Source organism: Melanerpes formicivorus, unplaced genomic scaffold, assembly GCF_026170545.1.
Source record: "Melanerpes formicivorus ecotype bairdi unplaced genomic scaffold, bMelFor1.0.p_v2 SCAF_21, whole genome shotgun sequence".
Classification (NCBI taxonomy): Eukaryota; Metazoa; Chordata; class Aves; order Piciformes; family Picidae; genus Melanerpes; species Melanerpes formicivorus.
Genome location: NW_027142373.1, coordinates 7,546,353 through 7,570,141, shown reverse-complemented (window position 1 = coordinate 7,570,141; position 23,789 = coordinate 7,546,353). Strand labels below are relative to the sequence as shown.

General features: G+C 62.1%; 2 protein-coding genes across 2 annotated transcripts; both read right to left on the bottom strand.

Moving 5' to 3' along the window:
* Positions 1-3,750: 3,750 nt before the first annotated feature.
* GCGR (glucagon receptor) lies at positions 3,751-14,187 on the bottom strand. The gene is made up of 15 exons (XM_068151333.1): positions 14,112-14,187; positions 8,018-8,220; positions 7,423-7,587; positions 7,080-7,176; positions 6,871-6,978; positions 6,589-6,710; positions 6,392-6,498; positions 6,100-6,253; positions 5,875-6,034; positions 5,731-5,791; positions 5,410-5,479; positions 5,154-5,242; positions 4,926-5,064; positions 4,760-4,801; positions 3,751-4,672 (listed from the first exon to the last, which is right to left on the bottom strand). The coding sequence occupies exons 3-15, from the start codon at positions 7,474-7,476 to the stop codon at positions 4,376-4,378; spliced, it is 1,500 nt and encodes a 499-aa protein (XP_068007434.1). The 5' UTR covers positions 7,477-7,587; positions 8,018-8,220; positions 14,112-14,187; the 3' UTR covers positions 3,751-4,375.
* Positions 14,188-16,271: 2,084 nt separating this feature from the next.
* Positions 16,272-23,623, bottom strand: SLC25A10 (solute carrier family 25 member 10). Its single transcript, XM_068151328.1, has 11 exons — positions 23,503-23,623; positions 20,197-20,316; positions 19,935-20,049; positions 19,801-19,849; positions 19,370-19,411; positions 19,001-19,044; positions 18,461-18,531; positions 18,265-18,357; positions 17,929-18,006; positions 17,793-17,849; positions 16,272-17,350 (listed from the first exon to the last, which is right to left on the bottom strand). Exons 1-11 carry the CDS (start codon positions 23,590-23,592, stop codon positions 17,249-17,251), a joined length of 861 nt encoding a protein of 286 aa, XP_068007429.1. The 5' UTR covers positions 23,593-23,623; the 3' UTR covers positions 16,272-17,248.
* Positions 23,624-23,789: the final 166 nt, after the last annotated feature.

The window sequence follows — 23,789 nt, the reverse complement described above, 5'->3', positions numbered from 1 at the left end:
GGCCAGTGGTGCTTCCCAGCCAGCCCCAGGGGAGCCTCCACACCTTGGGCTGTGTGGTGCTAGGGGAGCAAGATGGGGCTGTGGGCACAGGCAAGAGCTGCACCAACATGCCAGGAGCTGGCCCCATGCTGCTCGCACAGCTGGCCTGCAGCTGCCCCAACGCAGCTCCTTTGTGGGTCATGCTTGAACAGGGCAGCCAGCTGGCTCACTGGTCTGACAGCTGGGCTGCCGTGGAGCCCAGCACTGTTCCCCACAGCTGGGCACACACCACAGTCCTCATCTGGGGCTGTCCGAGGGGCTGCAGCAATGTCCCCAGGCCCAAGGGCATGCACGGGGGGGTCCTGCAGCTGTCCCTTTCTTAAAGGCACAGCCTAAACCTGTCACACCAGCCCTGCTGGCCTTGGTTTTGTCTTGACTCGGGCACTGTAAAGCCAGAGGCAAAGCAACCCCTCAAACTCTAATGAAATGTACAAAAACCATTCCATAAACAGACAGTTTTTATAAAGACTAATAAGAAAGCAGGGGGCGAGGGCGGGGAGGCAGCGCAGGAGAAGTGAGGCGGGCAGGTGGCGGGGGGGTGCCCCTGCAAGAGCCCGAGGCCGCAGGCTGTTTACCTCTCGAAATCGAACTCGGCAAAGGTTTCTTTTCGCTGTGACTCGGATGCGGTGTTCATCATTAGATTAAACAGTGGGAGGAGGAGAGGTATGTGTTGTATCATTGAATTAAGCAGTAGGAAGAGGGGACGGCAGTGGGCAGAATCTACTTAGAAGACCAATTTGCGGTGCTCAATTCTCTTGATAAAGTGGGAATATCAGTGCGAGGCGCTGCTGCGGCCCCGGGCTGTGGGGCTCTGCTGCGGCCCCGGGCTGTGGGGCTGTGCTGCAGCCCAGCCTCGCCTCTGACTCCCCTGCTAAAGAAGACGTTTGTTATGCTGAGGATGGTCGAACACTGGTACAGGTAGCTCAGGGAGGTGGTAGAAGCTGCATCCCTGGAACCATTCCAGGTCAGGTTGTTTGGGGCTCTGAGCAACCTGATCTGGTTGAAGATGTCCCTGCTCGCTGCAAGTGGGTTGGGCTAGGTGACCTTTAAAGGTCCCTTCAGCTGAAAGCAGTCTGTGATTCTGTGATTCTCTGCTCGCTGTGTGTGGGCTGGAGGGCTGGTGGCAGCACCTTTGTTTCACCAGGCACTGGGAACGGATGGCTCCCACTCAGACAGCAGAGGTCTGTCCCCATGTGTCTACCTGTGAGTGTGTCTGTGTGTGGACATGCATGTGTTGTGCAGGCTGTGCTGCCTGAGCTGTACCCCAGGGATGTGGGGGTACAGGCTGTACTGCCAAGGCATGCACTGCAGGGTGCACACAGGGGAGATACTTGCTGCAGGTGGTTCCAGGCTGCAGCAGGGAGGGGTCCTCCAGTCACAAGCTTCGCTGCAGCCCCATCACTGTGCCCCAGGCAAGGCACACAGGCAGCTTGCTCCAAGCCATCTACATCTTGCCTGCCTTGTTCCGTAGCCTGGTGCAGGGTGGGTGCCAGAAGCCAGCAGCAGATGGGCAGCAGGCTCTCCCCATCCAGCAACTCCACGGTGATGGGAAAGGATGCTGATGGCGGTCCCATGGGAGCTGGCTCCTTGGGCCAGGGCTGGCCTCACTCCCAGGAGATGCAGGCGCCCTGCTCCTACCCTGGCATCCTGGGAGCAGTGCCATCCCTTGAGAAGGGGCTGTGTCCAGCAGTCCTGGGGGTCATGTGTGCTGAGGAGCCACTGGCTGTGGCATGTAGCTTTATGGGAGCAGAGGATGACCAGGGCACAGGGGCTGCAGGCACAGTGCTATGGCACAGGTAGTTCCCCAGCTTTGGGGTGCAGCCAGATTGGCAGTGGGTGCTACAGGGACATGCTATAGTGTGGGCACGTACTGGGCACGAGGCTCCTGGCCACCAGTTGACACTGTTCCTTCTTGGGGTTGTGCCTGCTGACCCATGGCCAGTCTCTGCCATATGTCCCAAGGCTCTGCAGCGGGGACAGGGCAGGGGATGGGGATCTGCCCCTCCCAACATGGACCCAGTGGGATGCTGGACTCAGACACACTGTGGGCAGGGTGGCAGGACACAAGAGGCTGTGAAAGAAACAGGGACTGTGGGGACATGGGTCAGAGCCAGGGGATAACCCATAACCCCAGGGGGTACAGGCACTTGCCTGAGGGACACCCCATGGGCTGGGGCTGCCCTGATGGTCCCTAAAGGGTCATCATCACGGTGGGGCAGACACAGGACTCCAGCACTGCACATCACCCTTCCTGGGCAGGGGTTGAGGGGTGTCCCTGTGTGCTTAGTGCTGTGGGTCCAGCCTGGCCGTGACAGGGCATCATGTGTCCCGGGGACAGTGGGATGTTGCCATGGCAACGCTGGAGCAACACGCGCGGGGCCCGGCGCCGAGCGATGACCATATTTACCTTCCCAGAAACCGCTTGGTTGGTGCTCCAGCAATTTGCTTCAATTAGGTTCATTACCGCCTCAGGAGGCCGCGGTGACGGCAGCGCCCGTGGGGACAGCGCCTCTGGGGGGGCTGCCCCGGCCAGCTTCAGCACCAAGGCCTCGCCCAGGGTCTGCCTCCGTCCCCCTCCCCATTCCCTTCCCCATCCCCATCTCTGTGCCCGGGCAGAGCCTGACTCGGGAGCTCCTCTCCCCTTGCCCACTCAGCCCCACAGCACTGCTTCCCCTCGGGTTGTGCATCCCCACACTACGGCCACACTGCCCTATGGCAGCGCAGCCCCCAGACCCCTCCAGCCCATGTCAGCACTGCACCGGCCCCTGGGCACAGGATCCCAGTGCTGCGGGGGCCGGCAGCAATTTATCAAGTAAACAGGAAAATTACTGCGTGCTTGGCCTGGCGCTGCCGCCTGGAGCCAAGCGCCGCGTTGCTGGGGCCGGCGCTGTGGATGTGCCCTCCCCGTGCCATGGTCAGCCCTGCCGACTCCCTCGCAGTGGTCCGCGACCCGCCACCACCCCCCCCCGGCAGACAGCGCGGCTCCCGCCGTCCCTTCTGCTGGACGGCGTGGGCGGGCAGGGCCGTGGCCATGGTGGTGTGGATGATGCTAGGATCGGGTGGGATTTTGGGGGTTGGGGGAGGGCGGCTGCCCGGCTGGCGCTGCTGTTTACTGCACAGAGTTGCCGATGGCTGCTGGGGCACGGCTCCAAGCACTCACCCAACTCGTCACATCCCCTCTGTCAGACTGTGCGTGGGGTCTGAACAGCCGGGAACTGTCATCTGCTTAAGGCCAGGAGGGCTGGGTGACAGGCAGTGCCCCAGAGCCAAGGCATATGGGCAACCGGGGGTCATGGCAAGGGTGATTGTCCCTCCTGCCACCATCCGTGGGGCAGGGTGCCCCGACTGGGGGTGTGCCTGCCTAATCCCCACACACCAGGCAATTGTGGTGCCCAAAGCTGCAGCATCCGGGCTTAGCGCTCATGTGCACGGCACAAGCCTCTTAGGATGCCGGCTGCTGTGCTCCCTCTCTGCCATGACAGCCAGCCCGGCTGGCCAGCACAGGGGCACCCACAGCCCTACACCCTGAGGGCTGCTCACCATGATCGGTGCTGCTGGCAGTCACTGCCTGGCCTGTGGCCTGAGCCAGCTCCCAGGAGAGCGGGGGTGCCGGCAGGCAGAGCCAAATGATTTAATTAAGGGCTCCTGGCAGCGAAAGGACAGAGCCGATTAGCGGCCAGAGAAGAACGTGTGCTGGCGGGAGCTAGAGCCCCGGCTGGCAGCACTGCTGCAGCTACGGTCTCATGTCTGCCTCACTCACCTGTGTCAGGCCATGGGGCAGGCAGTAGGGCTGTGGGGTGGGCAGAGGGGCAGGAAGCTGGGGTGTGGGGCAGGCAATGGGCAGGCTGCAGGGATACCTTCTGGTGCAGCTCCCCATCAGTGGCTGTGGTCGTCACCTGGAGATGCTCAGAGATATGTCGTGGGGCTACAGTGTCCCCAGTGCCCGCATCCTGGACAGAGAGGCGCACGCAGAGCTGGCCCTGCAGCCCGGCATGGGCCCACACCTATTTACAGTTACAACAGATAAATTACAGCACTGCGCGAAGGGTCTTGAAGGCGCACAAGGGCAGCACCACAGAATGAACCCCCCATACACACACAGATCCCCCCTGCCCCACAGGTCCCCTCCATACAGAGGTCCAAGTCCCACTCGCCATGCCTCAGCCCTGGCTGGCCCAGCTGTGGCTGTTGTCCTGTGCATGTCTGGCACAGCATGGCAGGCATGGTCCCACAGAGTTCAGAGTAGGATGAATCTCTGGATGGAGGCAGCAGCTGCCCCAGCCAGCTCGGCCTGCAGCAGTGCGGCCAGCACAGGCCTCCTGCTCTGGCCATGAGCTCAGAAGTGGCTCTCAGCTGTGGTCTCAGGGAACTCGTAGCAGTGGTGCTGGTCCCCCAGGGTGAGGTGGTCAGCGGTGCTGTGGCCGGTCCTCTCGAGGTAGTGGGTGCCAGGGTGTGCAGTGGTTGGGCTGCGCCCCAGCCCATTGGCACAGCCACTCACCAGCTGGTGCTTCTCACAGGTGCTGCCAGCACCATTACGGGCGCTGGGTGCGTGGCTGTAGGTGTGCTTGTACTCTTCCGCCAAGTCCTTCCCTAGCTTCCAGCGCTGCCATCTCTTCAGCAGCTCTGCCTGCACCTGTGGGCAGTCGTCATCATTGTGGCCCCGCATTGTTGGTTGCCCAAGTCCCACCCAGCTCCCCAATTCCCGCACTGTCCCACTCACCTCCTTGTTGACGAAGCAGTAGAGAATGGCTACCAGCATCCCCTGAGTGGAGGTAGGAGAGATGTCAAGAGGTACATGGCCAGATCCCTAACCCCAACCCTGATCTGGGCCAACCCAGGACTGAGGGTCTTCACAGAGGGTCAGTTCTGCATGGAGCTGGGCTCACCTGAAAAGAGCTCAGGAAAAGGTCAAAGAAGAGCTTGACATAGCGCAGGGTACCCTGGGCATGTTCATCAGTGATGAAGGCAAAGACTACCTCGTGGATGCCCAGCAGCGGGATCAGTGTCAGTGTGGACTTGGCCAGCCTGCGTGGAGGGTCATGGATAGGACACACACCCACACCCCAGTACTTGCTCTGTGGGCATATGGGGCCAAGGCTGTGCTCACCACCCACCTGAACTTGTAGTCGGTGTAGCGCATCTGATGAGCCCGAAGCTTGGAGATGAGGATCTGGATGATACGGATGAAGATGAAGAAGTTGATCTGCAAAGGAGTGCAATGAGCCATGAGGGGCAGGGGCACACAGGGCTAGGCAGTGCAGGCAGGGTAGCTTGGTCCCAGCCCAGGGCAGTCACTCTCATTGCAGGCTTGGGGCCTCACAGATGCTGGATAAGGAGCTGTAGAGGGCAGAGCCACAGCCCCAGACTCACCAGGATGGCCAGGAACACTGGGAAGCGAAGGATCCACCAGAAGCCCATGTTGTTGTTGGTGGTCCAGCACCTGCACAGGGGAGGGATGGGAGATGTGGGGCAGCTGCTCAGCTGGGTGACTGCTGGAGCCTGGCATGGCATCATCAGCCCCAGCTGAGAGCGCACCATGGCCCAGCACTGTCCTCATTGCGTGGAGTGATTGCATGGGGCCTCTTCGGGGCCATCACATCATCCCCACCCTTCTCTCAGCATGCCCCCCACACACTTGCCCATGTCTTGCACATCCATGGGTGCTGACTCACAGTAGGGGCTGGTACTCACTGGATGTTTTCATAGAGGAATTTTACAACGACCCAGGGGATGAGGAAGAGCACGGGAGCTCCTGGAGGGGAGGCAGGTGGGGGGGCAGGTGAGGCACAGTTGGGAATGGGGTCAGGGATGGGGACCCACCCCACCTGCACTCACCCCAGCCGATGCACAGGTACAGGGTGAAGTAGCTCCTCTCAGAGAAGACAGCCACCACCAGGAGGTTGTGCAGGTAGATGCCCTCCACCAGCAGCCAGCAGTAGTTAGCCACAATGCCATACTGCATGAAGACTGTGGCCGCCCGGCAGCCCGCGGCTGCCTGTGGGCAGGGGTCAGGGCTGCTGTGGCACCCATGCCCCCAAGCCCCACCAGCCCACTACTCACCTCATCGCTCAGCCAGATGTGCACATTGTAGTCGTCAATCTTGTCACTGTAGTGGGTCTTGAGCAGGGCGTCGATGACCAGCACAGAGACGCCCTTCAGGATGAAGGAGGCGAAGAGGTTCATGTGGATGTAGTTCCTCATGCAGTGCAGCTTGCTGCAGAGGAAGGGAGCTGCTGTCAGTGGAAACTCCCAGACCCCTCTTATGGCCCCTGCCTGCTCCCGTCTTCTGCCTCGGATCCCCCAGCATGGCCCCCACCTGCCCCCCACTGGGCAATCATTCTCACAGCCCTACCTGAAGCCCAGCAGCAGAGCCAGGGCGAGGAGCAGGGCACAGAGTGACATGGAGTAGCCCACGGTGTACATCACCTTGAAGCTGCCATAGGTCCTGGCAAATTTTTCCTAGAAAATGAGGGAGCAAGTGAGGGCAGGGTAGGGCAGAACAGTCAGGGTAGGGACCACCACACCAGCTGCCCCCTCAGCTCTACCCACCTGTGCCTCCAGGTCCTCAGCGTCAAGTTTGCACTGTGTGGCGTCACGCAGGGACTGTCCCTGGGGGCCTGTCACCCATTGCCCATCTGGCCCACAGGTTTTGAAGACAAATCTGTGCTTCACTGTAATGGGAGGAGGGCAATGGATGGAGTGGACCAAGCCCCAGCTCCACACAGTGTGGGCACTGTGTGCCAGCCCTGACATGACCATCTGGAGCAACACATGTACACACTCATGTGCACACACAAGACATGCGCAACCATGCCCCCCTCTTGCCATTACCTTTCTGGTACCAGGGCAGGTACCAGGGGCAGGGGACGCTGGTGGTGCTATTGGGCAGTGTGTCAGGCCAGCAGGAGAACTTGTCAAAGGTGCGGTTACAGACCAGCTCTGAGGAGGGATGGGACATGGCAGCATTTGTGGCATCTCCTGTGCAGGAAGCCAGGTGCCAGGCCCCATGATGGTCCCTCTACCCCTTATCCCTGTCTCACCTGTGGGCATGGGCAGGCGGCTCATGTTGCGGTTGCACTCCTCACTGTATGCCTTCCAGCTCTCGTAGAGGGAATCCGTGATCTGGGCAGAGGAACCCTGGAGCCACCAGGGAGGGTCACCATGGGTGAGTGCAGGCCAACATGCCATGCACCATGCCATGCAGTACATGTTCTGTGCCAGGCCATATGGGCAGCAGAACAGACAGGAAAGGGCAGCAGCCGCTGCACAGTGTGCCAAGGCAAGGGGCTGCTGCCGGGAGGTGTGGCTCGGTGGCAGCTTAGGGGCAAGCAAGGGGCAGGGTGTGGGGGCAGAGCACCTCTGCGCAGCATGTCCCATCCTTACCTGGCAGCAGAGCAGCAGCAGCAGCAAGATGCTGAAGAGACGCAGCTGGGACATCCCTGCACCGGGCCACGAGCCGCATGGGGAGCACTGTGGGGTGCCTGGCTTCTTAGCAGCCCTCGGCAGCTCCTCTGCTCTGGCGGGAAGGGCCCTGGCGCGTGGGTGACCCTGTGCACGAGATGCCAGGTCACGGGGATGCAGGCACTGGGACCCGTCCCGGGGAAAAGCTGGAGACTCGCAGCTGAGGGGCAGGCGGGCTGGGCAGGAGAGGCTGCCCTGCTGCAGAGCCAGCCGTGGTCATGGTGCCATGCTCCTGTGCCCGTCCTCACCCGACCCTGCCTGGCTCGAGCATTCAGTCTGTTGTTTGTGTGTTTGCCAGTGTGCTGCTGTGTACCTGCTGGTTCTCCCCAGGACTCATCCCACTGTAGTCATCCCACCCCTCTGCCAGCCAAGCCAATCCCCAGCCCCTGTGTGGCCAGAGCACCCCTCTGTAGGGTACCATTGCAATTCCTCGAGGTGATACTGCCTCTGGACCTCCCCATACTCAGACCCCATACTTGTGCTGGTGCCTGGCTATATGTTAGTGCAGAGCCCATACCCTGGTGGTAGCTGGGACTCCTCACACCTGAGTGTCTTCTCAGGGTTGGGGCTGGTACCCAAGCTGCCTCCCCTCCTTATTGACTCCCCACCGTTTGTGGCAGCACCAGTTTTGGATCTGCTTCCAGCAACAGAGGTGGCCAAGCCCCTGGGATGTCTCTCTCCACAGTGTCCCTCGAGGCACCCCATGCCTGGGGCAGGAACCTGATGGCAGAACCAGCCAGGCAGGGATGAGGATGGGGATGGGGAATGGGGGATGGGGAATGGGGGATAGTGAATGGGGATGGCTGGTGGCCCTGGTCTGGTTAACCATTAACCTGCAGGGATTCCCGGCTTGCAGGGCTGCCATGGCCTGGCCGTGCTGCTGTGGCTCCATCACCCCCAGTTCAGGAGCGACGCAGTGCTTTGTCCTGCACAGCACCCGGGAGTTCCCTGCACAAAGCCCGGCTCACGAGGCGCGGTAATTCCCTCCATCCCCCTAAGCGGGTTATGGAGCTCCTGAGCAGGATTTCAGCTCTTCCCACAAGAGGCCATTCTGACAGCAGCCCCATGGCATGGCATTGCTGTGTTGGGTGAGGGCAGCCAGGCTGGGAGGGATTGCCCCCAAGGATCACCCCCAAGCCAGCCTCCCATGCGGGCACGGGCTGGAGCATCGCACTCTCTGACCAGCCAGCACTCCCAGGGCTTGCCGTTCTGCCCAGGCCTATTTTTATCCCTGGGAAAGTCGTTTTTCCTCCATACAGACCCACTCACCATGTCGCAAGCAGCTGCCTGAGGAGCTCATTAATCAGTGCGTGGGGCTCCAGATGCAGCTCAAGGAGCTGGACCTGCCGGCGCGCCTTATTTAGACACTCCCAGGACAGAAGGAGCTGCTTCCTGGGACAGTCCTCACTGGGTGGGCTCTGGGAACAGGGATCTTTGGTGGGCACCCATCTGCCCACGTCAGTATTCCAGTCCTTGCCCCACACCATCTCCAAGCCAGCAATCCTGTCCTCTTACCCCCATCAGACCAACTTCTATTCTATCTCTGCCAGCCACGCACAGGCATCTCTGTCCTTGTCCCCTTGCCAACCCCACACCAGCATCCTTCTTCCCCTTGCCACCCTCATACCAACATCCCTGTCCTCATTCCCCTGCCAGCCCCATGTCAACATCCCCACCTGCCCCATCCTGCTGCTGCCCATGTCCCAGCCCTGTGGGAACCTCCCCATGCCCAGCCCCTGCCTGAGCATCCCTGTCCCGGGAGGAAATGCTCCTCCTGGGCACGATCAGCAAACTGGCTGCCAGCCCCTCTCCAGCCAGGGACGCAGCTTTGGGGCAGAGGTGTCTCTATTTTTAGCTGCCTGCAATGGGATTTAGCAGCGGGGAGGCCTCTGCCCTAGACTCCCCCCGGGCTGTCAGCCGCTCCCCAGCCCTGATCCTGCTGCAGGGCCAAGCTGGGCAGACTGCACTGGGTGAGGGGTCCTGGCGCAGGGGCCAGTCACGTTCCTCGCCTCCAGCACGGGGCTCCCCCTCGCAGTGGGGCCCTGTCCAGGCCCTTTACCCCAGCTGTCCGTGGTGCCACACAGCAGCAGCACCATACAAGCCCTCCATGCCTCAGAGTGCAAGAGACCCCTGGCAACTCAGCCACCCCAGGCTGCCCTCAGCCCCAGGCTATTTCTGGCAGACACGTGGATGTGCAGGAGTAGCTGTGGACCACACATCCCTGGCTTAGTGCAAACAGGCAGTGGCAGGGAAGGAGCAGTGGTCCAGCACAGCTGTGATGGTGGGCTCTGGGGTGTCTCTGACCACTGGCAGTGCTGAGCACCTCCCCAGCAGCTGGCACTGCCCAGAATCAGTATCTTGGAGTAGTAGTTGCTAATGGCTGGATGTGCCACAGCCACTGGTACAAAGAGGCCCTCCCAGCCATGCCCACTGCTACCAGAGGCAGTGTTACAGGAGGGACCTGACTCCATGTCACCACATCCCCTCACAATGCTGTGCCAAACAAACTCCAGGTGCCTCCTAGCTGGGCCCAGGCTTTGGGGACACCTCCCCACCTCCTGAATTGTGGGCACCAGGTGGAGGGTGCCCAGCACGAGAGCAGGTGTGTCTGCTGGGGCCACAGGGGGTGCACAAGGGACTTTTGCCCCACGCTGGTATTGGGCAATGAGGCATGTTCCTGTGTCACGGCTCTGCGGCTGCTGACCCCTGCAGAGGCTGGGCTGTCACAGCCATGAAGGGGAAACCTTGTATCCATGGTGGGACAGGAGGAAAGAGGAGCACCAGGATGCTGCACTCACACAGGGAAGGGGGTCAGTGCTGACAGCCCCACCGCTGGGAGGCTGGAGGTGTCAGACACAGGCACCGTCAGCCACCCTTGGGGTGGGGGCCGGTGGGGTGGTAGCTGGCACCAGAGTTTGTGCACTAAGCCCTTCCTGAGCAAGCAGTGCCAAACCTGTCAGTGGCAGGGACAAAGCAAGGACTCCCTCTCCCCCCTCATCGTGGCCCATGATCTGCTTTCAGGAAGGGGACCAGGGCACACAGCCTGGGCAGAGGGCATGCTCAGCATCAGGGCACACTGCTGCTACCACTGCAGCATTGCTCCAAGACACAGAGAATGGGCAGGAAAAGGCTTGTGTTAGGATTTTGCCCCTTACCCGTGGGTGTGCAGCCCCTGCACTGCCCTGCAGCAGATCTGTGCTGATGTGGATTCCCATGACCAACTGAGCATCCAGCCCTGCCCGAGGGCAAGATACTCTCCTCCTCCCACCTAGATTGGCTTCCCTGGGGATATTGCTACCCTGACTCTGGTGCCATCACACGTGCAAGGGAATGAGCTCCACATCTGGGATCACTGTGTCCAATTGCCACATGGATCAGCAGCTCCGTGAAGCCTCCACAGGGACACTCATGGGCATCTGCAACGTGACCCAGGGACGCCCTGGCACATCCAGTCCCACATAAGCACTGAGACACTGACACAGCCCTGCCCACAGCCCAGTCCCTCTCTGGGGCTCTCATACCCCCAGCTGGGGTGGGAGCATGGTCTCCCGACAGTGCAGGTCTGTGCCCAGCACAGCCCCATGCTCGGGAGGTGAGGGGCAGGGGGAGGGGTGGGGGTGGGGGGCTGCATACCCTCTGGACACAGGAATTAGCCCCCAGCGTGTTAATGCAGCATTTTCCACGGCTGGCTTGGCTTTGAGCTCAGAGCTACAAGCCAGCACGGCAGGGGCTTCAGCACTTGGCAGGGGAGGGAACGGTGCTGGGCCAGAGCTGATGCGATGCCAGTGCGAGCCTGGCCCTGCCGATACTGCTCCACTTCTCACCAGAACAAGAGGCTGGGGGAAACGGCCACAGTGGGGAGACCCAGGAGGTCTGGCCCACACCACATGCCATCCCTGCTTGTGTCCCTGCCCAGAGCTCAGGGATGCCTTCTTGCTCCCCACTACTGCTTCAATCCTCCCACGGGAAGTGAGTATCAGGAACTTTGTCAGCGGAGGAGCAGCTGAACTGCCTGGAGCAGCTCTCATGCTGTAAGTCCACAGCTCTTTTGCACAGAGCTACCTGATGGTGGAAACGCCGGGCAGCAGCACACAGAGAAAGCCGACGTCACCAGGCACCGATGAGGCCGGATTCTGTGTCACTTTGGACCAAGAAAACCTAAACCAACCCTGACAGCATTTTCGTCAACAGCAGCAGAGGATGCAAACAAACAGTACTCACCTCTGTGCCATCAGGACAAATGCTCTGCATCACCTCCATGCCTGCTGCCGAAAGGGGTGGGTAAGGGCATCCACTACAGCTACCCCAGTACCAAGGAGGGAGTGTGTGGTTGGCAAGCATGGCTGGGCAGCTGGACAGTGGTCAGATAACCTCGCTGCTTGGCAGGCTCTGCCAAGGGGATGCTGAGCCATGCAGCACCTCAGTCCTTGCTCGGGGAAACAAGTTTTTCTTGTTCATCTCTTCATTGCACAAAACCCCTGTCACACACAGGAGGATGGCATGAGAGATGCACCGTGACACGTGTGGTTAGCGTGTCACAGGGGAAGCACAGGGCTGGGAAAAGCCGAGGAAAAGGTCAGTGCAGGCAGGAGTGTGCACAAGCACACCCGCACCGGGAGCTCAGCACCTGCCCCCCCGAGCAGGCATGAACGCTGTGGTCAGCACGGAGCTGGGGACAACCTCCAGCACCTCACCGAGGACTGAGCTCAAGCCCTGATCTGCTGAGGGGCAGACGTGCAAGTAGCATTGTACACAGCAGCCTACCCCGGCATGGGTCCTAGAAGGGACCCTCCTTGTCTCAGGGAAAGTGGAGCACATGAGCATGGCCAAGCCACCAGCTGTGCCAGAGGCAGAGGTGCTGCAGTGTGAAACTCGTGCTTGGCTGTCCACTGATGCCTGTTTCTTGAAGCCAAGTTGCCCAGACACGCCCTGGGCTGAGACAGAAAGACAGGGACAAGGGCTCTGGCCGTGGGGGAGGCAGAACAGGACAGGATGCAATGGAGAAGCACAGAGGGGACAGCAAAGTGGCCACTTCGTCTTCCTGGCATTTGGCGTGATGAGACCCTGCCACTGCCCCTGCCTCTGCCTCTGCCCCTGCCTCTGCCTCTGCCTCTGCCCCTGCCTCTGCCTCTGCCTCTGCCTCTGCCCCTGCCTCTGCCTCTGCTGCTGCCTTGGCCTCTGCCTCTCTCTGCCTCTGCCTCTGCCTCTGCCTCTGCCTCTGCCTCTGCTGCTGCCTCCGCCTCTGCCTCTCTCTGCCTCTGCCGCTGCCTCTGCTTCTGCCTCTGCCACTGCCTCTGCCTCTGCCTCTGCCTCTGCCACTGCCACTGCCTCTGCCTCTGCCTCTGCCTCTGCCTCTGCCTCTGCCACTGCCTCTGCCTGGCACAGCGAGGGGCACGGCGCTCTGCTCAGCAGCTGGTCTCAGCCCTGTGCTGCTGCTCAGGGCTTGTGGTCACATTTTTTCATTAACTATTTTTAATCCACATTTTGCCTCTTCTCCATTAAACCTTTTCTCTTTTCCCCTCTCCAGGCAACAGAACATACTAAAAAAAACCATAAAATCTGCACCACAGTGTGCAGAAAGGAGCAGGGATTGGTGGGAAGGACAGGGGCTGCCAGCTGGGGCGACACTAACATGCCGAGAAGGGGTCCTGCAGGCCCTGTATTTTCCTAGTGATGCACAGATAAAGCTGAGGAACATTCAGGGGCACCCACTGGATTTGGCAGGGGTCAGGACACACACAGCACAAGCTGTCAAGTGCTGTGCAGGGCACCGTGGCTGCGTTAGGTGTGCAGGGTGAGGTGCTGGGCAAACGCAGGTCGATAGCGCTGGCTGGGCAGCAGCAGATGCCCCTTCCCCTGGCTCAAGGGGAGCTGGCCTGACACTGGCGTGTCCAGCTCTCCCTGGCCACCCCGGAGCAGCAGCCGGGCTGGGAAGGCATAACAAGGCAGAGGTGATCTCACAGCTGCTTTGGAGATGCGCTTCCAGCCAGGAGGGTGGCAAGGTCACCTACCCACCATGTCCTGGTTAAACAAAGCCGTTTACCAACACCGTGTTGACACAGCAGAGCTTGGGACAGAGTCACAAAGGGCACTTGCAATGGGCCCCTGCAGCACCTGGAGAGCTTGGGGTGTCTGGGGGTGGTGGGAAAGTGTCCCCTGCTTCAGACCTTCAGCAAGAAAGCCACAGCACCGTGTGCCCACCCAGTGGGCACTACTTCAGAGAAGGGATTCTGCAGGAGATGCTCCCGGCACAACAGAGTTCGGCTGGTATCACACGCCCGGAGCTCACAGCAGCACCTAAGGGTGCCGAGCTGCCCAAGGACAGAGCCCCTTCCCGAGGTGACAGGGGCAGCGACTTAGGCGGGGAACAGGCACAGCCCGGACACGAATTGCCTAGCCCAGGACCACCCGACTCCACCGGGGCCAGCACCAGGACGGCTCTGGAAGCTGCTGCTCCGTATTCCCGGGGCTCAAGTTGCGGCCCCGGGGATGTGCAGTCGTGACACGAAATATGTATCCCCTCGACGGGGCATGCTGCATCCCACCGAACAGGGAGCCCCGAGGTCGCGGGGGTGGGCGCTTCCCTCCCTCCTCCCCGCCTTCCCCCGTACCTGTCGGGGCTGGGCTTGCGGCGGCTCCAGGGCGCATCTCGGTGCTGGCAGTAACCGGGACTGGCACCGGCACTCTCGGCCGGTCCGGAGCAAACTTTTGCTGGAGCCGCGGCGGCGACGGCTGTGGAGGCTCGGGGGGAGGGACCGGCGCGGGGGGAGGGACTGCAGGGGAAGAGCAGCGTCCCGCCGCCCCGCTCCTCCCGCCAGCACGGGGGTGTGTGTGTGCGCAGCCCGATGCCCCCTGCTCCGCCCGCTGCTGCCACCCTTGGGACCACGGCTGTGGCTACGGCACGGCACGGTCCCGAATCACCTACGACCGCGCCCGAGAGCTGCGGAGTCACTGGCTCTTGTCTCCGTCGCCTGTCCTCGCCGCCGGCCCCTTCGCCCCGCCCCGCCCCGCTGCCGGGCACCGGCTGGGCTCGCCGGCCGGGACGGGGCGGCCGGAGCTGCGGGGGCAGCTGGACCGTAAGAGGCCCCCGAGGGACAGGGTCAGGGATACCCGCGGCTCCGGGATACCCGCGGTTCCGGGACCCGGTGCAGCCCCGCGCTTGAAGCAGCGGGCAGGCGGCGGGTCCTTGGGGCTCTGCTGTGGTCCCTGCGGGTTTCCCGTCGCTGTCACAAGCCCCCTCCCCCTTCCAAGTCCTTCTCCGCGGTCTACAGGGTTGGGCCCCCTCGGGAGGACCCGGACAAACCTCGGCCGTGCAGCCGAGAGCCGCCTCGACCCCGCGGCTCCGGCCGCCGCCGGCAGGGACGGGTCCGTGTCCGCCTGCGCTGTCCCGCTACAGCGCAGCCGGGTAAACAGCCCCGCGCAGCAGCGAACGTTCGGGGATCCCACACCGAACCCGCAGGGCTGCCGCTGGAGCGTGGCCTGGGCAGAGGTGCCAGCAGCTGCCTGGCGCCAACAGCTACCCCTGCCCCGGCCCTTGGGCACAAACGGGTCTAACTCGGTCTGTGGCGTCCGTGCAGCAGGGACAGCTCGGGGACAGCTGTCCTCCAACTCGGAGCCCACCAGCCGTTACCCCCCGGGGCCAGGATCCGGCTCGGCTCAGCTGCCAGCTGTCTGGAAGCCTCCACCGGGCACTCCCTGGGGCTTGCAGGTGCCAGTGCTGAGGGGGGTCAGCCCAGGGCCAGCCCACACTCTGCTCTGGATCAGGAGGGGCCTGGGGGTCAGCCCCAGGCCTGCCCAGGGCGGGCAAAGGGGTGACAGGTGGAAACCTCTCCAGGCAGCAGGGCCTGAGGGTTGGGCAGGGAGGGCTGGGCAGAAGCCGAGTGAGACCAGGAGGGAGCCCGGCAGCTACAGTGAGCGCACAACCCGCCGGCAGTGGTTGTTGACAGTCCCGAGGCCTCCCCGATGCTCAGAGATAAGAAGCTCCATCACCAAGCAGCTGCCGGACGCGTTGTGCTCCAGGCTGTGTCTGGCACATGCTGTCCTGCCTGCGTGGCTGTGGCGTGGCTGCCACCACAGGGTATGTGGGAAGAAGGGATGTGAGCATCAGGAGTACAGGGCTGGCACAGCCAAGGGGACCATGGCTGAGCTGGAGCATCCCTGCCACTGGCCCCCACAGGACCAAACAACTTAATTTCATGAGGGTGACGACAGCCAGGGCAAGGCTCTGCAGCTCCATCATTCTCCTGCTCTGTGTTGGCCTTTTCATGGGTGCAGAGCAGCCCCCATCAGCTCTGGCAGTGGTGCTGGGGTGGCAATCCCAGCCCCTCATGAGAAGAGGGTTCATCTCACCTGCCCACAGCCCTCTCACAGGGCCAGGCAGAGGAACAAAGCAGTGATGCCAGCCAGCATCATTAGACTTCGTTATGGTGATGAGCTTTCACTTCCCTGCTGTCCCAGGCTGGCTCTGTTCCGCCGGCTGGAGCCCAATTAGTGCCACTTCCTGGAGGCAGCTCCAGCAACAAGGCTGAGGCAGGCGGGAGCCCTCGACACAGCTCTGCTGAGACTGGGCACAGCTGGGAGATCCCAGCGTTGTGGGGGTACACACACACATGGGGCTGAGCTAGGGGCACAGGCTGGAGTGAAGAGCCCCCTGCTCAGTGTGGGGAGAAGCCTTGAACCCCTCCCTGCACTCCTGGAGAGCTCAGTGCCCAGGCCCAGCTGCAGGAGGGGACACAGAACTCCCCTGGCTCCCCCATAAGCAGCACACAGGGTCCTGTGCTTGTTTCACCCTTTAATAAAGTCACAAATATTCCAGTTCTTTGATCCCTCAGGGCCCCCATGCACAGGGGTGCACAGGCCAGAGGGACTGGTGCCCACAGCACCCACATGCAGCTCCCTGCAGGGTGAGGAGGAACATGGGGCACTGAGTGCTACAGAGGGCTGGGGAGAGGCATGAGGCCACAGGGCTGCATGGACATCCCCACCCCAGGCTGGGTCAGTGAGTGATGGATCCTTGAGCAGGTACTGCCTGGCCCTGGCTGAAGCCAGGGGACAGCTGGGCAGCTGCTAACCTTGCCCCAGGCAAGGGCAGGGGAATGAAGCAGCTGGCCCTCACCCCTAGGCTCTGTTCACCATCTTCATTGGTATGAGGCAGAATCCCTGAAGAGCCCAGCAACCGGTGGGTGCTGGCGAGTTTTGGCCAAGCAGAGTCAGAGCGTGGCTGGGAATGCTGCTGGGTTTGGGGTGGCCAGGCTGTGCTGGGGGCAGCAAGAGACTGCAGTGAGTCAGAGGCACTAGTGGAGGACAGGGCCCTGCTGCTGGCAGCAGAGGCTGGACGCACACCAGCCCCACTGAGCTCATTGACCATTGGCCTCCCCAGTCCTGTGACCAGGCTGGACTCTCTGTTCCCCCAGGACAGTGCAGTCTGGAGGCACATAAGGGACAGGGCTGAGAGGGGTAAGGACAGAACTTGTGGCCTGTGAGAAGAGCAAAATAAACCAAAACCCAAACCAACAGTGCAGAGGGGAGAAGAGGCCAAAGAACATCCCAGAGATAAAGGAGATGCTGAGAACTGGGATGAGAGAGTGGAGTCTGGACTGGCTGGCCACAGGCACTGGCAAGGCACAGGAGTGGGGATGAGGGGCAGGGGAGTGGCACCGGCCCCACACAGTGGAGAGGGATTCTGGGATCTCAGTGGTGACCTGCAGGCTCACACCCCTGGGGCAAGGCAGAATCCCATCTCTCCTGTTCAGGTGGCCACTTTGATCCCAAAATATTTGCGTAGTTGTTCCAGGAAGAGAAAGGTGAGCACGGTCTGAGGAACGAGACGGATGGCAGCAGGAACAAAGCCCTGCAAGGAGACAGCAAGAACAGGGAGAGTCAGTGTGAGCTTGTCCGAGGGTGGCCAGCAGCCCACCCCATGGAGCAGCACCGTGTGGGCATGTGGCAGAGCTCTGGGGAGCTGGGGCCTTGGTGGCAGCAGAGCCTGCCATGGCAGTGAGGGAGGCACCACAGCCATAGGTGTGAATGCAGATTTCAGCACCGTGCGTCAGCCCCTCTGGCCCAAACGTATCAGTGCTGGCACCACTGCTATGTAGGCAAAGTCTCAGCCAGAGCCTGTTCAGATCCCACAGACCTGGCCTGGGATGGTGGCCTGGCAGGTGGAGGCTGCCACAGGCAGCAGAGACAGGAAGGCTCCTGCCCCAGAACTGTTCTAGGTCTTAATGACTGCTCCCAGCCCAGACTCCCCAACTGAACCCCACCAGCCCACCCCAGCATCCCCAGCCAGGCACCTTGTAGAAGGCGAGAGGACCAAGCTTGGCAGTTTCCATGGCACAGTGGGCAATACCCTGAAGCAAGAGGGAGAGAGGTGAGGAGGAGCCAGGAAGTGGAAGGCATCAGGCCAAGGGGACAGCACAGGCTACTCACCCGGTACTCGCCCTGGGAGTTCATGAGCCGGGTCTTGAGCACATCAAGGGGCTGGCACAGGAAAGTGGCACATCCGCCCTGGGGACAGTCAGCAGGGGTCAGCACAGGGCAGGGGCTCATGGAAGAAATCCAGGTAGGTGCCAGTGATCAAGTGATCACAATGGTCACTGCAGAGAGCCAGAACTCAGATTGGGACCACCCCCTCCCAAGAGGCCTACAGGAGCCTCTTTGTCTGGTCCTGCTCTGTCAACATCCCGAGAAGCAGCTCTGGCAGCCCCAGCCCACCTGCGGGGAACCCAGCTCCAGTGCTACCTCCCCACACCCAGCCCTGCTCACAGCAATGAAGCTGGCCAGGAAGTGAGTGAAGATGTTGTCTGACAGCACTCCGGTCGCAAGAACCAGCTGCTTGGCCTGGTCATAACAGGAGAGCTGTGGAGACACAGCATGTTAGTGATGCATTCCCCCTTCTCACCATGCCAGGAACTACCCTTGTACCTTCCCTGGCACCTATTACCCAGCAGAGTTATCCTACCTGCCCAACAGTGACCAGGGCCCCCCGGCTGGATGCTGCACTAGCTCCCGAGAAGAGTTTCTTCAATCCCTCTGTGGACAGACAGGTTAGGATCAGCACATGTCCTGAGACATTCCTCACACTCCCTTCCCATGGGAGCCTCCTTCCCTGCCCTGTGTCCCAGCCTCCTCACACAAGTGTGCTTAAAGCACAACTGCAGAGAAGGACAATCCTTCAGAGCAGTTCTGCCTCATCCCTGCTGCCCTTCATTCCCCTTCCCACCCACTCCACCCTCTCATGATTTTCCACACCAGCTCCTGGCAGGTCCCTCTTCCCCACTGGAGTACAGGCAGGCTGCCAAGCCCTGCCCCAGACAGACACTGCAGAGGTGCTGGGCTTTGCCAGACTCTTGGCTCCCCTGCCTCATGGGCCCCACTGCCACCCTCTGTCCCTTCTCCCTGCTCCCAGATGGAGTGCTCTGGGACGCTCCTGCCACGGTTTCCCAGTGCCAGCAAGGACACCCCAGACACGCTCACCCTATCCCGGCTGGCACAGCCTCACCTTCCCGGAGGACACGGTACATGCCATCCAGGGCATGGGAATAGCTGGAGGGAGCGAGAGGGGAAGGTGTCAGGGCCAGAGGCTCCCCAGCACCCGGGCAGCCCAGCACGGGCAGCTGCAACTCCCAGGTCCACGGTCACGGCCCCGGTCCTGCTGCCCACGGGGAACGCTGCCGTGACACCGGTTCGGTGCTGCCCCCCCGCGGCCACAACAGACGGCCGCATCCGGTAATCCCGGCTCCCCCGGCTCGCCTTCCCACTGCCTCGGTGCCCACGGGAGCTCAGGCTGCCCCTCGACCCCCCCGCCCAGCTGCCCCAGCCCCTGAGAAGCCCCAGCCCCGGCAACTGCAACTCCTGGACCCCCACTCACTTGCGCCGTAGGGCAGGTGGCTGCTTCATGTCATTCTGCATCCTGGAAGGCAAGAGGAGCACGGTGTAAGTGGAGGCTGATGCCCACTGTCCCCCCCAAGCTGGGGCTCTTGGAGCAGGCTTGCCCCTGGCCAGGGTAGTGGGCAGAGGCCCAGGAGACAGGCTGGGCCTTTACAAAGGGACAAGCAAGCTGTCTTCAACCCCACATCCCACTGAAGACCACGCTGGAGCCCAGGGCTGTTACACCGGATGGCAGAACAACCCTCAGCCTTTGGGGTACAGGCCACCTCTGCCTTGGGACTTGGCCACCAACTACAGAGCAGCCTCGTCATGCTGTGAGGAGCACAGGGAACACCACACCATCCCAACTGCTGCCCCATACTAGTCATGAGCCTCCCTCACCAGCAGCACCAGGGGGTGGGCAGGACTGACCTGACGTTCACCATGTCTGCTGGGGTCCCCACGAACCCACCGGTGAAGCCTGCAGCCAAAGAAGGAAGGGCTGGGGTCAGGGGGCTCCTCCAACCTGGGGGAGACCGGGGGGAGAGACCCTCTTCCTTGCTCACCTCCCACTGCACCCAGCAGCACTTTCTGATAGAAGGGGGGAGGGCCCTGCGTGCCATGGCCCAGGCGGTCCCTCGCAGTCTCATAGATGCCAAAGCGAGTCAAGGAGTAGGTCATCTGGGGATGGAGAATGAGCTGCTGTGTCCTGCTGGCTGCCTGCAGCCTGTCCAGTGCAGCTGCCACTTGTGGTGGGCAGTGCCACACCACAGGGGCTCTCTGCTGGCCTCAGGAGACCAAGGGCTGTGGGGACATGGCAGCACTCACCTGCCGGCACAGTGAGGCACTGAGGCCGTTGTAGAGAGCCAGGAAGCCGTCGGTGCGAATCACGTGCATGGCCATCCCCATCATCCTCATCTTCACCTCCTGCTGCGTCTGCAGGTGGACCTGAGGCAGAGTCCGGCAATGTCAGCTCACAGCCCAGTGTCAGGGGGCTGGGGAGCTCAGGGGTGGCTGCTCCAACTGCTCACTGGTGTAACTGGGTAGCACTTGTGCGGGAGCTTCCTTGCCAACAACAACAGCTCCAGGCTCCCTGTGCTCAAGCAGCACTGGGAAACCAGCCCAGGCCAGTACCAGGGTGGTGAAGGCCAGCAGGAGAAGGGGCAGTGCTGAGGTTTCTGCCTGCGGTCCCTCCAGGCGCCTGCTTGGCTTAGTGCCCTCAGCAGTAGCCCTAAGATGAAGCAGTAGCACCTGCTTCTGCAGAGAAAGGCCACAGGCCATGTCAGGGCAGGGAGAATCCAAAAGCACATGAGTGAGTGACCAGTGTGGGTTTGTTCAGTCATCACAACCAGGCTGGAGGATCTATAACCTCCTGCTGTTCCACATCTCCCCACAGGCACTGCCAGGCCTCCAGAATACCCCCTCCACCCTAGCCACAGGAATCAGACAAGCCAGCAGCACAGCTCATCAGCTCTGACCTGCTCCCAGGCACAGGCATGGGGGATGGGTGCTCCCCTTCCTACTTGCAGCAGCCCAATGTTTCCTGCCACCACCAGAGGAAGTGTCAGGGGCCTGCAGGGACTGGCCAGGGTGGAGGAGCCATATCAGCCAGTGCTGGAGCATGTTCTGAGTGCACCCACCCAGCCCCACACTGTGCAGACCACAGGCAGGTCAAAGGCCCAGGAGGTAAAATTGAAGAGAGCAAAGTGCTGCTGGCAGGGAATTAGGGAGTCAGACCCGGCTCCTGTTACAGAAGCCCCAGCACGGCTGGGGCGTGGGATACGCCGCAGGACGCTGGGAACATTGCAGGGAGGCAGGGACAGGGCTGCCTTTCACCCCAGCAGGGGGGGTCTGAGCAGGGACCAGAGCTCATAGCATGCTGGGAAGCTGGGTGAGGGTTGTAGGACAGCCTGGGGCAGAGGGACTGGACAGGCAGGTAGGGCAGAGCCACGCCTGGCAGCACTCAGCTGCCTGCCACGGAGAAGGAAGGCAGGCAGGGGAGAAGGTGGCCAGTGCTGTGGTCACCACCACAGGGCAGGCAGCCTGTGTGTGGCTTGTGCTGGCTCAGGGGCTCTAGAGCAGCCTCTGTCTGGGGCCAAGGTCCAGAGGTACAGCAAAGTACACTTTGACCCCTGCCAGAGCCTGTGGCCCCTTGTGCCTGGCACCAGTCACCGCTGCAGGAGAGCTCCGGGCCAAAGGCAGGCCCTGCATTCAATACTGGGGCATCAATCCTCTTGCAAATCCAGCTGGCTGGCCCAGGCTGTTTACTGCCACAGGGCTACACATTTTCAGGGACAGTGCATGGGGACACAGCCCAAAAGTCACACCCGTCATGCTGGCTCAGAGACAGACCTTGAGGCATGTGCCAGCCTAATTCCCCTTCTGAGCACCTTGCCAGGGCATCCTACATGAACCTCCACAGGCTTCCAACCACCTATGCTGGACAGATGAGTCCAGCCAGGCACAGCATCTGGCCCTACGAGCTCTGGCTTTACTCCTGGGCCTGTGCCTGGCACACCTTCTCCTGTCCCCATGTGTGGGCTGGGAAGGGGCTGCCCGTCCTGAACCTCACCCACGGACACAGCCCCAGGCACGACAGGCTCTGGTCTGAGCTTGCTCTCCTGCCCCCCCCTCCACTGGCTGCCTCCACTGGCTGCCAAGCCTGTCACTGCTTGGCTGGCGCACAAGGCTCCGGGCAGCGCTGGCATTTGCCCTGTCCGTGGGTGCTGGCAGCGCAGGGCTGCGCGCGGCGCTCTTTGTGTGGAAGCAGGGATGCCAGGCTGTCTGTGGCGCCTAGGTGACATCTTGGCCTGAGGACACGGAGCCCAGTGGGCCTGCGTCCAACACAGTGGGCACTGGAGCCACAGCCCTGCCTCACGCAGGAGCCTGGGCAGGGCGTCCTGCACAGCTTCCACGGCTAGCACGCTGAGCTCCCCAGAGTCCTCAGCCCGAGCTGTGTCTCCTCAGCCCCACGCGGGTTCCCTCACATGCCTGCACCTGCTCTTAGGCCTCTCCTAGGCCAGGCCCAGTGTCCCTTTAACCCTGCCCCTGTGACCCACCCCTGCTCCTGTCCCCTCGCTGCCATGACCCCCGGGCCCCACAGCTGCTTGTGTCCTCCCCGTGGCCAGGGCTATGTCCCTGCTCGCTCAGTCCCCTCACAGCCGCGAACCAGCTCCTCAGAACTGGCTCCCCCAGGCATCTGTTTCCCCCTGTCCTCTGCAGCCGTTCCCCAGCCCCACAGCGCCAGCCCCGCAGAGCCAGCCCCGCAGAGCCAGCCCCGCAGAGCCAGCCCCACAGCCGTCCCCCGGAGCACCAGAGTCGGCCCCTTTAGAACTGGCCTCTCACAGCCGTCCCCACACCGAGTCCTTCGAACCCGGCCCCAGAGTCGCTCCTAGCCCTTCACAGGCGCCCCTGTATCCTTACAGATGCTCCCCGGACCCTCAGGACCTCTGCCCAGCTTCCCACAGCCGGCAACCCCCCAGAGGCGTTCCCCATCCTCAGTCCCGTCCCTGTAGCTGCTGCCGTCGCCCCGCAGCCTGCCTGTCCCCACAGCAGCTGTTTGCTCGCTCTGCCGCAGCCGTAACCGGCTCACAACCGTCGCCCCCTTCCCGCAGCACCGTTCCCCCAGACCCTCAGTCCTTGCTCTACAGCCTCTCCTGTCCCCTCAGGGACGTTCCTGTCCTCTCAGTCTCTCACCAACCCCTCACGGTCTGCCCCCCCGCCCCAGCAGCCGTTCCCCCCGGCAAACCGCAGCCGTTCCTCGGTCCCTCAAAACCATCGCCCCCCTCACACCCCCCCCCCCCCAGTGCCGTTCCCCTATAGCCGCTCACAGCCCCCCACGTCCCCTAAAACCCGGCCCTTTAAAGCCATTCCCTCACAACCACTTCCCCATCCTTCAGAACCATGCCCACAGCCTCTCCCAGCCGCTCAGAACCATTCCCTAGCCCCCCGGATCGCGCCCCACGACCCCCCAGGCCCATCTCGATGTCCTCCTGTCCGATTCCCACCCCCCCCACCCGCCCTCCCTGCCCGTCCCTCCCAGCCGGTCCCTCCCTGCCATCCCCCTACTTCTCCTTCCTCTTAGCCCTTCCCCACCCTCCTTCTTCCCTATTCCCTCCTTTCCTCTCCCCTCACCTTCAGCAGGTCCAACGGGTGGGTGCAGCAGGCGGCCCCGCTAGACGCGAGGCCGCCGAAGTACCAGCGCGACACACGCCGCTCCGCCATCGGTGCCGCTCTGCGTTAAGCCACACCCCTCCTCCCGGTCACTAACACGCCCCCTGCATCAGACCACTCCCCTTCTTCACGGTACCGGGAGGTGTGGCGGGATCCGGGGGCAACCGCTAGCCTGGGGTCGCCGCGGCGACCTCAGGCTTCAGATGTACAATTCCCACCCACGGAGCCAGCTCCACGGACTGAAGAAA

Excerpts from the sequence above, each read along its gene's own strand:
- GCGR (XM_068151333.1), bottom strand. The coding sequence starts at position 7,476 with ATGTCCCAGCTGCGTCTCTTCAGCATCTTGCTGCTGCTGCTGCTCTGC. Across the intron at positions 6,254-6,391 it reads GCTCTGCTGCTGGGCTTCAG|CAAGCTGCACTGCATGAGGA; the intron begins GTAGGGCTGTGA and ends CTTCCTCTGCAG. Across the intron at positions 5,065-5,153 it reads TACACCGACTACAAGTTCAG|GCTGGCCAAGTCCACACTGA; the intron begins GTGGGTGGTGAG and ends CCCTCCACGCAG.
- SLC25A10 (XM_068151328.1), bottom strand. The coding sequence starts at position 23,592 with ATGGCGGAGCGGCGTGTGTCGCGCTGGTACTTCGGCGGCCTCGCGTCT. Across the intron at positions 18,358-18,460 it reads CCCTGGTCACTGTTGGGCAG|CTCTCCTGTTATGACCAGGC; the intron begins GTAGGATAACTC and ends GTGTCTCCACAG. Across the intron at positions 18,007-18,264 it reads TCCTGGCCAGCTTCATTGCT|GGCGGATGTGCCACTTTCCT; the intron begins GTGAGCAGGGCT and ends GACTGTCCCCAG.